Source organism: Eublepharis macularius, chromosome 6 (assembly GCF_028583425.1).
Source record: "Eublepharis macularius isolate TG4126 chromosome 6, MPM_Emac_v1.0, whole genome shotgun sequence".
NCBI lineage: Eukaryota > Metazoa > Chordata > Lepidosauria > Squamata > Eublepharidae > Eublepharis > Eublepharis macularius.
In genome coordinates this window covers 137,208,428-137,224,120 of record NC_072795.1, presented here as the reverse complement: position 1 = coordinate 137,224,120, position 15,693 = coordinate 137,208,428, and the positions used below count along the sequence as shown (strand labels likewise).

Genomic DNA, 15,693 nt, shown 5'->3' with positions numbered 1-15,693 from the left:
AACTTGCAAACCATCTCTGGCAGCCCACATGCGTTTCTCCCCCATGGCTGTCCAGGACTGTGGCACTGATATAACAAGAGCAGACAATCAAAGCAAACTTTTGTTAAGTCTCAAAAACACCAGTTAAGACAAGATACTTCTGCATGTTTAGGGAACAAAACTGATTTAAAAGTGTGAGTTTTTAACTCCAGCATATTGCAGCAAAATAAATTATTAATCTTAAAGGGGGAAGGGAATCAACTATGAAAATGCCTTTGGAAATAGAAGATAATTCTCTTTTGCTCCCCAAGACATTAACGCCCCTGCATAGTGAGCCTTATGCCCATTTTACAGCCATAAAGCAGATGCAGTCTGGTACACACAGGGAGAAGATCCGCCATATAATAAACGTTTCTCTACAGGATCCTCTTATATTTGTTACGTTGATCAAGTAACACCATATCGCAATAAAAACGATGACAGGGCCTGGAGGGGTCTGGAAGAGAATTCCTTCCTAGAGAGAAAACGATTTGCCTTTTTCAAGCATGGGGAGAGTTTTAATTAAAGTCAAAAGAGAGTTGTGTAGAATTTTTAAAAAACTCCTGCACAAAGCGCCATTCTTTTGTGACACTGAAAGAAATTATTTTCTGCTTCTTTTCTAGTACTTTGATGACACACAAACAGTGCCACCATAACCAGTTCCACCTTTCTATGCTCCTTGACTTCCATGGGCTAGGTTAATACACACCATGATCTTCTTGGCAAAATGCACGTGGCTGGACTGCACGTGTGAGTGCGTGACTTGAGGAGGATGTCACAGGCAAAATGTGTGGTCACTCATCCCAACGTCACTTTCAGCCAGGGGCAGCTCCTGGTCTCCTAGTCTGTTGCCTGCCAGCCGAAGGAGGAAAGACACAGTGGGGCAACTATGTACAGTGGGATCATCTCCTGTGTAAATGTGACACAAGTTGTGAACGATTACCACACTGTGGAAGCCCCATTGTTGCTGCAGTTGGAGATGCAGTACTGCAGCAATGGGGCTTTCAAATAGTTGCTTCCCCTGAATTTTTCCTGTGGAGGTAATTCCCTACACCATGAGAGTCTTTTTCAGAGTATTTTTTACGAGCAATGAGCATAGCAATATACCATCATATCAATGTCAATATGTTGATTACCAATTTAAACAATCAAAAAGCCCCCAGAAGCCTGCATCTGACGAAGAGAACTGTGATTCTCGAAAGCTTATGCTACGGTAAAGTTGGTTAGTCTTAAAGGTGCTACTGGACTCTTTTCTATTTTGCTACTACAGACTAACACGGCTAACTCCTCCGGAAAAAGCCCTCAGGTGGTGAAGGGAAAATGGCCACAGGAAGTAGGGAGAAGGAAATTACTGTCATGTGGGCTAGAATGAGAAAACTGAGATGTTCCTGCCTACACAACAGCCATCTTGGCTTTGCTGAGATCTCTCCCAAAACATCACAGCAAAGGAAGTTCAGGAAATATCAAAGAATAGCTGGGGGAAACTCAGGAGGTGTGCAAACGTACCACCGTGCGGTGGGAGAGTGGGGAAAAACCACGCTTCCCAACAGGGTCGATCCCAGGGGAAAAAATGTGTGGAAAAGCCCCCGGACGACTATAACTCCTCAAGTCTGAAAGCACATCTGGGGATACAGAGCCAAACTACATCGGACTGTGCAGCCCATTTAACAAAAGTTTGTTGATTCATCTGTGAATTGACAGCCAAGCCAGAGCATCCTAATCATTTATACTTCCTCTGCATGTTCAACAAGCATGGCCGACAACAAAACCTGCAGCAATCTATCAGTAAGAAGTAGTACGTGATCTCCTATTATTTCAGTGAATTAGTAGAGCATTTTGCGAGCAAATGGCTTACATACCTACTTGCTGCAAAAAAGAAAAAAGAAAAAAGGGGGGGAAAGGCAGGGGGAAAACGAGTTCTTAAACCACACACACAAAAAATCACTAGCCTCACTTAATCTTGCAACATAAATTAAATCTATCTCATCTTAAGAAATGCTGGGGATAGATTTGTATTGGCAAGAGGAAGAAGGAATCATCATTCATCCTGATAAGCGAAAATATAATTTCTCTCATCTGACCAGCTTCAGAGTCCTGATCGGTGTCAAAAGGAATAAAAGTTATTTTTAAAAGTGGAGCTTGATCATACTATGTCATTAAAGGTTAGACACATCAGGAAAATGGACGACACCATTTAATTTCTCAAATCAAAATGCTTTCAGATGATGAAACTCTAATGGAGTTCATGATTTTCTTCCTCACATTTTTGGAGACTGTTTCAAATACGGTCCCAGTCATCTTCCCTGAAAGATGATTAATGACGTGTTAAATATTTTAAACTTGGTAAAGTGGGCTTGTTAACTGATCTGTATCTCATTCCAACCCCCTGAATCATTCATAAAAGTTACACTTCTTCAAAGCTTCAATGACTTCAAGTCAAACATGAACAGATTAAGCTGAAGTACCTTTGCAGGTGTGTTTCCCCTTCCAAAACGCTGGTTTCATGAGGAAATTTTTTTCTTTTATATAAAGGTGACGCTGGAATGCATTAAGGTTATGATCCCATATGACCCTTTGGCCAGAATAAGACTTCTTTTGAATAAAAATGGTTAGGATTTCACTGTACATGTGTGGAAGGGTATAATCAGGCCTTTTTTTCTGGGAAAAGAGGTGGTGGAACTCAGTGGGTTGCCCTTGGAGAAAACGGTCACATGGCTGGTGGCCCCGCCCCCTGATCTCTAGATAGAGGGGAGTTGAGATTGCCCTCCGCGCCGCTGAGCGGCGCGGAGGGCAATCTACACTCCCCTCTGTATGGAGATCAGGGGGCGGGGCCACCAGCCATGTGACCATTTTCAAGAGGTTCCTGAACTCCGTTCCCCCGTGTTCCTGCTGGAAAAAAGCCCTAGGTATAACACTGACAGGTTAATGCAATTGAAAGATTGTCCATGAAGTATGCTATCTGTACAGAAATCATCCATCTTTCTAAAGATTATTTTCACACCATCATACAAAGAAGCTGCTTCTAATATAGAAACGAGAATCTGAAACAAACTTCATGCTTTATAAAGCGTTTGACTGCACACTGGAACTCTTTTTATGATATAAGTTTTTGTTTTTTAAAAAATAAGGAGGACTTAAGCCAAGTGAACCATGCTATGAAGCAGGGAGTGAACGTTCAACAACGTGCCTGCAAATCTCTCTTTTCCTCCTGTATCACTGGCCTTACCCTAATACTCTTTCAAGCAAAGTTTGAAGCCATCCCATAACTTAAGCAGATCCTCTACCAGGAAAAGAGTACCTTATGGTTGAAGAAGTCTCCTTAGTCTGTCCCAGTGTAGGCAGGAGAGGTACAGCCAAACTAAATGTGACAGGGAACGTGTGGCTGCCATGTGGCTGCCATTGCCTTTTATTAGTGTGTTTAAAATGACACGAGGGCTCGATCTTGATCAGGTCAGTGGTACAGAGCTCTCTCCCCACATTGCACTTTTTAAATGCTGAAACAGCTGCGTGTGTGTGTATGCCCCTCCTTGTGGCTGTTTTGGCACTTTATAAGGGGGGGGGAGAGCTCCATGCCATGGGACTGATCATGGTAGGAACATTGGCACTTACTGCAAGGACTCCTTCTGCTCTGAGGAGGGGAAGGCATCTTGACATGGGTGATTCCCTTCTGACCATCAAGGAGGCAGGACTAAAATTCTTCCTAATTTCCTGCCTCTTGGGAGGAGTCACTCATGTCCTCAATTCAGTAACTTCCAAAACAGTATCTATGCTAGGGAACTGTATTCATCATTTTAATAAATGTATTAAAACAGGAAGCAAGAAAGTGAAAACACAGTAAAGCATGGGGGCTAATCCCTCTTCAGTCAGGGTGAAAAAAGATGACTCCCTTCCTCAAAGCAGAGGGAACCCTCACAGTAAATACCAATGTATTTTTCTCTCTCTGAGCGGGGAGGGCATCTTGACATGGGATGTCCAAAACCAGTTCCCATTTAGGGTGGGAAAATCAATCCACTACTACCACTTGCTGTAATATCATTCTTCCAAAGGCTACGTCAACTGAGGCAAGAGTATTCATTTGTAATGTCTGACAAAAGTCAATAGATGTGACTTCAGATCTCTTCAACTGAAGTTTCTGTGTCCAATGCTGCATTAATTGCAGCACTAAGAATGAAGTGGGCTATAATTCCAGATGAAACAATAATCTTACTAACAGCAACTGGGGCCTCCTGGGGCATAGGCCGGTTTTAAGAGCAACCTCTTAAAACCTCTGGGGAGGGCAGGCCAGGAGAAAGGAGGTACCAGATATGGAGACCATTGGCCCAGGCTCCTGTCACTTACTTTGGGCCTGCTCCTGAAAAAAGGGTGCTGGGGGAGCCCAGGATCAGCCGCCTGCTGGTAATCCTTTATTAGGCCAGCCTAGGAAGGGGCAATGGGGAAGAGCCGATCACTTCCCAGGAGGCAACGGGAGAGGCAGATAGCTAGACAGGAGCCAGGGTGGAAATAAACCCTCCTCAGTGCCAACACAGCCTTGGCCAATAGATTGTGATAGTGCTCTTGCTTAAAGATAACAACAACAACAACAACAACAACAACAACAACAATAATAACTGTACTTATATACCACTCTTCTAGACCAAGAGCAGTGAACCAAGAGCACCAAGAGCAGTGAACCAGATAGTGTTGTTATTATTATCCCCACAATATAGCTGGGGAGCTGGGGCCGTCGGAGTGGCTGACCAAAGGCCACCTACTGAGTTCATGGCCGTAGTGGGAGTTGAACCAGTAGAGGGCTAATTCGCAGCCATACCACTTAACCACTATGCTACAGCAGCTCTCTAAAGATGTGTTGGAATTGCTCTAAGTCTATTATCTCCTCTTCAGACATTTCCCTTTCCTCCTTGTCTGAAGAACTGTCTGATTCCACTGAGTCTTGGTGGGAATAGCGGGGCCTATGCGCCTCCAAAGACTTTTGTGTTGCCTCAGTTGTCCAGGGCTGGTGTTCTGAGGGAAAGAGAAAAATGTGATTTGGAAGTAAGGCTGCCACTCCCCGGGTAGGGGCAGGGGATCCCCTGCTCCTAGCCTCCGTCCCTGCCACCACTCACCTAGCCAGCAGGGGGGGAAAGCAGGGGAACTTTTGAGTGATTTCCTTTACTGCTCCTGTGTGGGGCGCGTGCAGCCTGCTGTTTCAGGGACCTAAATTCCTTCCACAATGCTTGTTGCAGTTAGCTTTTAACCTCCAGGGGACGTCTGAAAAATGTGAACTGAGAGGGAGGGGAGGAGTCTATATTCCATGATGGTGGTCCACAGGTCCCTGACTGTTCTGCTGCAGGTATAAATGCTGAGCCCCAGTGCCCGCTGTCTTGGCTGAGGCGGAGGATCTTCCTGCCAAAATCTGCTGCCACCCAAGAGGCGTCATCTGAGGCAGACTCACATTGTGTGGCATGTTCTCGCTGCCTCGGCCCATCAGCTGTCAGATGCTCTTTGGTAGGCCTGCCTGCTCGTCTGTTCTGAGGAGGAGTCCTTTCTTCCCATTTCTGGGAGGAGAAGCGGGTTCCTACCATCCTTGGAAATGAAGCTGCCCAAGGCTTTGTTAAAATTCCCCATGTCCTTCATTGCCTCAGCCATCCTGGCCTCAGAAGGAGGGGGAGAATAGGCAAAAAATGGAGGAAGGAGGTACAGAAGAAGGAAAGAAGCAGAAGTAGAAATAAGCTCGTATAAGGTTGCAGTTTCCCCCAGTGGGGGCAAAGGATCCCCTCTTCTCACCTTCCACCCTCACCCCCTGCCACCACTGACCTGCCTGGGGGGGGGAGGCAGGGGAACAGGCCTCTCAGGTGTGCTCCCGAGGCAGAGTGACGTTGCCGTGCCACCCCAAGAATGCTCCCACACTTTGCAGCAGGCTGATTTGGGCCCCAAACGGACCCCAAATTCTAAATATTTCTACGTCTCTGTCCCTGCTAAAAGAGCAAGGCCAGACAAAATAGAGACCAAAAAAGAAAAAACCATGTTGTGAAGCAAGATAAATTTTGCTACCATTCTTCTTGCCTTAACCATAAATAGGGAAGGACAAAAGTTGCAATTTTGAAACTGGGAATTACAAAGTTTCTGCAAGGCCAGCAACCCTAGGATAAACCTGATAAAACTCCGTTGACTTCAGAATGCACAATGACATTGGTGGCATTTGACCTTTCTCCACTTTTTCAGCCAAGGAAATTGTCCTGAGGTTTTCTACTGAATATTTTACAACTTATCTGTATGGATCGCTAAACGTGAAAAGTTTCTACCTGCTGTGTTTGGGGTGAGTGTAATCTGAATTCTCATATACAGACAACGGAGCTTCTCTTAAGGGTTGAGGGGTCAGAGTGCAGGAAGCTTTTGCACTCCAAGGAAGAGTTGGGCCACTCTCAGTATAGTCCCATCATGATGACCGTTACAAAATTTGCTTTGTTAAACACAGGGGAAAGCATTGAAAATTCTTTGAGCAGGCCAGTCAAGTAGACCTGTCTGTAATGAAAAAGACCAAGGTGGATCTGGCCCATAAACAGAAGTTGCGTATGTCAGCAGAATGGAACTTTCCCACCCCCTACATTCCACTGAGAGCCTTGAAATGCAGTCCTGGACCTTGGGAGCAGCATTTCAAGAAGACTGCGCCCCCACAGCATAGTCCTCATGCCCCCCCCCCCACGTGATGGCTGCCGTGGGTCCATCACAGCAAATAGGAGCTTTCTGGGGCCACTTTAGATCAGGAAAATGACACGGAAGGGACTCAGCTCCAAACACATTTTTCAGAGTCCTAGAAACCAGGCTGCTTATTCCATGCATGATATAGAAGCAATACTCCAGGGGTATCAGATAACAAAGTAGAGCGTAATAACAAATGGGCAGAAAAATGACTAGAAGACAAGCCTGCCTCATGTCTGGATTGAGTGGGAAATATAAAGATACCGAAGGAATCTCGTGGCTGCTGCCTGAGCCACTCCACCATTTCCTGTGGGCTACTCCTTCCCCAATCACACTCCTCTGCTTGCCCAAAAGACTTTGTGACGAAGACTGCATATTTCGAAGAAGACTGATGAAAGCACAGGGCTTTTTTTCAGCAGGGATGCGGTGAAATGGAGTTCCAGAACCTCTTGAAAATGGTCACATGGCTGGTGGCCCCGCCCCCTGATCTCCAGACAGAGGGGAGTTTAGATTGCCCTCCGAGCCGTTCGGCGGGGCCACCAGCCATGTGACCATTTTCTCCGAGGGCAACCCACTGAGTTCCACCTCTTTTCCTGGAAAAGAAGCTCTGTGAAAGTGTATGGGAAAAGAAGAGAAACGTACGCAGGTAAAGAACATTCAATAATGCTCATAGCATTTCACAGAGAGAGAGATACAGTCTTAGTTCTGGAACTGGTAAATTAGATTTCATACAGGAAGGGGATTTCTGGACCATGCTCCCTCCATGCTCAATAAATGAGAAATTATAAGTTAATGCAGTGGTTGTCAAACTGGATATTTATCATTCCCCCCCTCACTCCAGGGGGTATAAAAGCAGCTGTGGGAGGACAATTTTGCTTTTAAAAATGGCCAGATTGGAATAAGGAGAACTGCTCCTCCCCCCTGCTCGATATCCTTAATCAATAATTAAAGAAGCCACTGAAGATTGTTATACACATCTGCCAGGTCCTTCTGACATCACATTCATTTACAAGTTCAGGCATACTGAGTGGATGGAACTAGATTTGACTCTTGAGAGAGGACTGGCAAGCCCACGATTCCTGCACCATTTACTTAGACTTCGCCATGAAATTTCCCAATATCACATCACCAGCAAAGGCAGGAAAACTCCAGGGAAAATGACTGGTTATTCTGGAAAATGACTGGAGCAGCGGGTGGGTGGTGGTGGGGCCCAAGAATCACTTCTTGTCCTGTCCTGAATCTGCATTTCCTGCTATGGGATCTAATATATATCTAACTTGTGAAGAAAAGTCTCCACTCTGGTGAAATTATGATGGGTGAATTCTGAGAAGGGTTGCCAGCCCAGAGCTGGCAACCAGCAGCAGGTTTGGGGAGGCACGGAGAGGCAAACAGGCATCTATCCAAGGCTGCAACGTCACTTCTGCCACAAATCCGGAAGTGATGTCATCATGTCAGCACAACACTCTGAGATCTCCTTCAACCTCTGTGGTTCTACCATAGCTTTTTATGGGAATCCTAGAGCATCATGCCACTGCCGGGTTCACACCAGAAGTGGCATTGCGGCATTGGAGCAACACCCTTCCCCATTTTTCCCCTGCTGCTCCACTGAGGACAGTGAGCAACCATGGCAGCCCTAATTCTAAGAGGTGTGGAATGAAAGCATATCAAGAACCAGAATGGTGAAGTAGTTAGGCTGTCAAACTAGACTCTGAAAGACTCGGTTTCAAATCCCCAGTTGGTCATAAGCTCACTGAGTGACCTTGGGCCAGTCACTGCCTCTCGTTCAGCCTAACATGTCTTCATTGTTGTTGTGAGGATAAAAAACGGAAAGGGGAATCGTGTTTGTCACTCTGAGTTCCTTGGAGGAAGGCTGGAATAAAAATGTGCTAGACAGAAGCAAACCTTTAATTCTTCCTGGATTTTCTCTTCCATCAGTTTGGCAGCTTTGCGATCTTCTGTCTCTATCTTCCACTTCTCTGCCACAATTCGAGCTTTCTCGTTTGCCATAGCATCCCGAAACTTCTTCGTAATTTCAGCTTCTTTTTCCTTCCTTTAAAATTAATGCAGTGAAGATTTCAAAGAATTGCAGGTACTCCTGTTTTAAAAATTCATGTGGTGGGTGGAAACCTGCCATTCATTACCACCCAATCAAGTGGCTAGTTTCTGTGGATTGAGTTGTTAATGCCCACTAAATGTTTTGTGAGATTTGAGATTATATAAAATTAAAGAATCTTGTATTTTAAAAATAGTGACATTGGTTTGCAGCATGCTGTTTCTGTGGAAAATTGTCTTTTAAAAAAAGTTTGCAGTTTACAATAAGTTGGAATGAAAGAGAAATTTATGATGAAATTGAAGTCCATGGCCTTAGACTGGAGTAACTCTCCATAGGATTGCACTGTTAGTGACACTTCATACCATGGAAAAAAGCAAAACCATTTAAATGAAGGAAAGTGCTAGATTTGCCATAATGGTAATGTCACAGGGTCCCATTGCACGTTACACAAGCCTGGTGTCTGTCTCATCCTTTGTAACGGTTTGACTGCTCCTACCTCACATCTGGCTTCCTGTTTTTAGAACTGAATAAAGAATGATCAAACATAACCGTGTTTTCCTGCAACAGAATGTTAACTGCAAAGTCATGCCAGTCAGTTACAGCAAAACAAAGGCCCGGTGGAACCTTAAAAATGAATACTGAAATGTTGATGGACTTTAAGGTGTCGCTGGACTTTTGTTTTATTTAACTGAATGTTAGCCAGTTAGTGCCATCACTTTAATTGCCATCCAATTACCAGGGATTTATAGGGTGTTTGGAGACGTTGAGGGGACTTGTTGCTATAGGGTTTAACTGCCTGGAACCTGTTTACCAGCCAGAGGTTTTACTTTTGGGACTTAGAATATCATTTTCCATCAAAAGAGCAGCATTTTAAAAAATGTCTTTATGTGATCTCAATACATCTCTATATCTCTACATTTTATGCTAAAAACGTAAGACAAAATTATTGCTCTTCTGATGTATTATTCTTTTGGCTCCAATTTGACAAGCTGTTGTGACCCAGCCCTGGACCGAGCTCTTGCCGCCCGCCAGCGAGTCCTTGTTGGAGGAGGAGGACTGCATTGGGCAGGCAAATCCAGCCCTGGAACCGGTGGAACCGGCAGCGGGGGATGAAGAGGAGGCATGGGAGGCGGTTTGGCAACAGCACCGCAGCACCCGGTTACAAGCACAGAGGCAGCTGGAGCTGAGGAAACACCTGGCCTGTCCACCTCTTAAACAAGGCAGAGTATAAGACCGGACGCTGAACTCAGAGCAGCGTGGAAACAACTTCAGTCGTCATCCACTCTGCAGCCAGAGCCTCACGCCTGGAAACCTTCCCACCTCCTTTGAACCTTGTTCCCTCCTTGGACTGATTCCCGGACTTTGACCTCAGCTTGCTTTTGGACCCCGCACCTGCCTGACCCTTGTTTGGACTGCCTTGACTGGATTTGACCTGGACTGTTGACTTTGAACTTTGCCTGAACGGACATTGAAATAGATAGCCCTCGCCTAGGTGAGCAACATCGCCCGGCCTCAGCCTGTGCCCTGAGCGCCATGCCAGAGCATGACAAAAGCACATAATGTGCTTATTATTCAACTACAGGAAGAATAGCGTCCCTGCTCATTGGCCTCTTTAAGCAAGGATGATGTGATTCCACCTATTAAACAGGGCCATTAAAGAGAGTTAAGAGCCAAAACAGACGAAATGCCTGACGCGTGGAGGTCATGTGTCAGTTTCCCACAAGGTTCCACGGGAAGTGTAGAGAGAAAGAACCTCTGCCAGGGAGAAGAGGGAGAGAATTCCTCTTCTCCCTGGCGGAAGTTCTTTCTCTACGCATCTTGTCTAGTCCACTCAGCTCCCTCTCATTGCCTCCTGCTCCCCTTGGCCCCCTAAAAGTACTCTACAGCCAGAGGGAGCTGGGCATGTGGGCAGTGGTCAGAGGGAGCTGGCAGTGGCAATAGGCTCCTTGGCCTTCATGCCGCAGCCATTGTGCTCAACTTAGGGGAGCAAGAGGAGCCGCCAGCAGTGAGAGGGAGCTGAGCAGGCTAGATGAGACGCCTAGAGAAAGAACCTCTGCCAGGGAGAAGGAGGAGTCTCTCCCTCTTCCCCCTGGCAGAGGTTCTTTCTCACAACACTTCCCGTGGAACCTTGTGGGACATGACCTCCACGCATCAGGAGTCTTATCTGTTTTGGCTCACAGTTAACAGAAACCAAGTAGATTGTGTAATGTGTAATGAGACCCATGGACCTCCATAAAAGCTAGTAATTCTTGGAAAATAGCATTATCATCAGAAATGGTAATCATGCAATTCTTAAGTATTTGCTTGCCATAACAATTACTTTATATAGCATGTAGTAAATGAAAGATCATGATTTAGTGCTGAATTATTTGGTTTTTGCTGGACACTGGCCATTTCCACACGACTTACCTGCCTGCGGAACATCACGCGAAACTCCCAGGTAACAGCGTCTTCCTGGCGCGATTTCGCACGAGAAGACGTTGTCTTCTGGGTCTTTCACGCGATGTTCTGCAGACAGGTAAGTCATGTGGAAATGGCCACTATAAAGTACACAGTGCTGTCAAAAACATTATGGTTACAAGAAGCAGAGAAACAAAGCTGGTGCCTTAACAAGGTATATTACCAAAGACCGCAAGCTAATTTTTTTTAACATTAAGAGAAGTCTAGAATACAGTGGTATTCTAGACCAATGAATGAACCAATTTTCTGTCATTGATACTATTTTTGAACAACTGGATCTGGTTATGGGTTATGTCTTACAGTCAAATGTATTAAAAAGTTTCCCTTTACAAACTATACAATCAGGTTTTTTTCCCCAGGCTTTCAAAAGACTAAACAAATCTTTAAAAAACCAAATAGAGGGGGAAAAGATATAGGAGGGGAAAAACTGTATCACTTCCGATCCCAAACTGGTTTTATTATAGTCAAAAGATAGATAGCAAATGCTAGAGGAAATGCACTATTTTTTTTTTTGCATTAAAAATGAAAAATTGTATTGAAAAAGATTTTTTTAAAAAATTAGTAGGAAAAGATACTTAAATGTGAGACTCCTTACCCAAGACTGCCTCACAGATATTTCAGGTTTTTGCTTTTTGGCAATCTACTCACCATAGTTCATCAGCTTCCTTCTGGGCTTGTTGCCTGGCTCTTTCTGCCATGAATTCCTCAGAAATCTGATCATACGGCTTATCTCCCAGAGCTTCTCCCATTATCCAAACCCAGACCTCGCCATCACTCCCACAGAGCCACTGTACTCGTTTGCCGTTTTCTGGAACAGTCACCAAAATAAACACAAAAAGGGGTTATGGAACAGTTTGAGCATCGATAACTTGCAGGTTGTCAAAGCCGAGATCTACTTACAAAATCAAAGTCTATTAACTACTGCAAAGAAAGGAGGAGATCGGCCGTAACATGTTAAACCATCCTCATGCCTTTTAGTGATGGTTCATACGTTGGCACCCAGTAAGCCTCAGGACGACGACTAGCTGCAGTCTCAGACTGGGGACTTTCAGGGACTGAACTGCCACCTCACGTCCTGAGCCTTCTCCTCATCTGAAAAACTTTGCCTTATGATTGGCCTTTTCTGCCTCCTATGTAAATGCCCATATGACAAGTTATTATATCTGTATGATCATTAGGTCTCAGAGGGGGCTCTCTGGCAACCAGTTACCATGCATGGGTGAGGAATGTCATGAAATCAGCAGACATATGCTCACTCTTGTGATTGTTTTTGATGCTTTAAAATCAATTTCATTTCTCCCTTGTCTGACACGGATTATTCTCAGTCCATAAATCCAACCATCTTGAATATATGAGAACCAGCACTGGAACGAGCCCCATAGGCAACTGGGCCAAGCACCAACTTCAATGTCCTGCTTCCTCAAAAGGATGCATACGTATTTCTCTCCCCAGGCTTGGAAAACTCACGTAGCATGTAAAGTCCGAGTTCCATAAAATTCCAGCAGCCATAGGCACTCTTGTTATCTGAACAGGGAAGCAGCCCACTGGAAGCAATCCTATTGGCCCCCTCCCCACTTAAGATTCCAATGATGTCTAACTGATTAGGACTAATAATAGCTCCAATACACAGAAGCCAGCAGCCCTTACTATCATAAACTCATCAGCCATCAGGCACTCCTCGTCCTCTGTCCTCCGAAATCAACGTGTAAACAGTCATTTCTACACATATGTTGCTCACACCGGGGCAAATGCAACTGAGCTGCTCATAATTTTCTTTTCTTTTTTTTATTGAGTTTTATATTGTTAAAGAACAAACTAAGAAGACTAGTTACACACATACTAATAAAACAAACAGAAACAACTAATCAACAAACCAGAATAGCAAATCATACATAATACAGAAAAAGGAAAAAAAGCTCAACAATAAAAAGAAAAAAAACTATCTAAACTAAAAAGTTCCCGATTTTCTCCAAAACAAGTATTCGTATCATGTGAAATTTACACACTCTCTTTTTCCTAACGTCAAAATCCCTTAGTCCATAAATCCACAAGTCATCAAGTCGTTATTATCTACAGTATTTCATGTAAATATTCTATGAAGGGTTTCCATTCATCAACAAACATACTAATTGATGTTTTTTTCAAATCAATGGAGTAAGCTTTGCCATCTTTGCCAGTTCCAGCATCTTTGTCATAATTTTCCAGCCTAGCAATTAAAATCCAATTGTGCCCAATAAACTTCCTTACACAGCCCAATCCCAGTCCAGGAGGACCAAAGCATCCTAACAGCAGATGCTCATCAGTGCATAAATGTAGCCCCAGCGCTTGGCTAGCAGGATCACCCACCTACTGCCCCTGTGGCACTGCATAGGACTATCTATATAGCATTGCAGCTTATCGTTCATCACCTTTCCTCCCAACACTCATGGACCAGAACCCTTGCCAGGATCTAGTTCGCATGATTTCTTCCTCCTTTGCACGCTTTCAGCCACCTCATTCTATCACTTAGATTTTAGGTAATAGGCAGGACTTTTTTTCTGGGAAAAGAGGTGGTGGAACTCAGTGGGTTGCCCTAGGAGAAAAGGGTCACATGGCTGGTGGCCCCGCCCCCTGATCTCCAGACAGAGGGGAGGGCAATCTCAACTCCCCTCTGTCTGGAGATCAGGGGGCGGGGCCAACAGCCATGTGACCATTTTCAAGAGGTTCCGGAACTCCGTTCCACCGCGTTCCTGTTGAAAAAAAGCCCTGGTAATAAGGTTTGCTGCGTGAGAGACTGTGCATGTGCCCTATTCTGAGTGTGCCTCTCTCTATTTCTGGTGGTCCTGGAAAATGACATCAAGTCATAGATGACTTAGGTAGACCCCTGGTGGGGGTTTTCAAGGCAAGAGACTGACAGAGGTAGTGAACAGCAACCTTAGTCTTCTTTGGAGGTCTCCCATTCAATTACTAACCAAGGATAACCCTGCTTAGCTTCTGAGGTCAGGCTTGCCTGAGCTATCCAGGTCATGGCCTTTCCATTTCTACTTGCTGTTATTTTTCCAATAAAGATTTTAATGTTTATGGCCTTCTGTCTGGTTTTCTTTTAATTCCTCTACTTGTGCATGAAGTACAACTCAGACTGAGATGCTAGTATACACCAGATAGTGATTACTGACATGTGTTGGGACCTGGCACACAAGATAGGTTGCTAGGGTTCCCAGGTGCCTGCTGGTGGTGGGCAAACTCCTGGCAGTTTCCCCAGTGCCCACCAATTGCTGGCAATCAGCGGGAGATGGCAAGCCGCACGGTGATTGCCTGTCACCAGTAGGTGAACCGGCAAGCACACAGCAAGCATGCTCCCACTGGGGTGTGACAATATCAGTTCCTGAAGTGACATTTTCACATTAGCTGCAGGAATGCTCCAATGCTTCATGGGGGCTGATTCTGAAAGAACTGGTCACATGTGAAGTGCTGGAGCACACTCCCACAGCCAGAGCAATAATGTCACTCCAGTGACGTCATCGCACCGAGGCTGGGAGCGCTCACGAACATCTTCCAAATGGTAAGTGCCAAGACCTCCCCTCCTTCCACCAGGAGCCTATAGGGACCTGGCAACACTACAGGCTACAGACTCTTCACGTGTATGCTATTTGGGCAATGCTCCTCCGCCCCTATTTTCTCCTGCCAGCTGGGAAACGCTCTCCTCTGAGCCATTCACCTGGCATTCAATCTTTGAGATTTCAGCTACAGTGAAAATTTACTTGTTCTCCCAGGCAATAGTAATAATAATAACAGACACCCATTATCTGCTCTCAAAATTCTGAAAGTGCCCACCCACCTCACAAGACTGGGGACTCCTTCTCTATGCCAATAAAAATAACTACAGTTCCTAGTTCACTTCTTTGGATTTATGCCGCTGATCTTCAAGGTGTTTCCTTATCTTCAGTCTTGATTTTTTTTTAAAAAAAATGGCATCTTAGCTGCCTATTTTAAAAACTGCTTATAGCTGCTTATTTACTGCTAGTTTCAGCTGCGTCTAAATGCCACTGAAGGATAAATGGAAGATTGCTACGAAGTTTTGTGAGATTATCTGTACCCAGAAATGTCTAATCATCATCAATGGATGATTGGGGGGTGGGGGGAGGATGAGAAAGGCTGGATAAAAGCAGGCAAAGTAATTGGAAGGATGTCTGCTGAATCTCCATCCATTATGGGAGAAGTGGGATTTCAGTGACTGCATATTTCCAATGCAAATTTACTTAAGATCTGAGAACTAGAAAGGGCAAGGTATGTGATACATTTAAGGAGATGGCTATAAACATTTTTTGGCACATGATGCTGAATGAGAAGAAACACCTTTCAAATTAAGGCAAATGTTTGCATTCGTTTATACGTTTGAGCAACCATGAGATACAGGTGGACTGTGAGAGGAAATTAAAAAATGAAATACGGGATGCTTTTACAAAAAAAAAAGTTTCTACAAGATAGTTGTGACTCTGGAACCA

The 15,693-nt window shown here is 44.7% G+C and overlaps 1 protein-coding gene across 1 annotated transcript in view; it reads right to left on the bottom strand.

The window, feature by feature from the left end:
- The window catches only part of SH2D4B (SH2 domain containing 4B), a 186,208-nt gene that overhangs the window by 109,958 nt on the left and 60,557 nt on the right, over positions 1 to 15,693 (bottom strand). Inside the window, exons 2-3 of the mRNA XM_054983863.1 lie at positions 11,858 to 12,017; positions 8,599 to 8,746 (exon numbers count right to left, since the gene is read on the bottom strand). Of these exons, the coding sequence (XP_054839838.1) occupies positions 8,599 to 8,746; positions 11,858 to 12,017 (308 nt within the window). The remainder of the gene's footprint in view (positions 1 to 8,598; positions 8,747 to 11,857; positions 12,018 to 15,693) is intronic.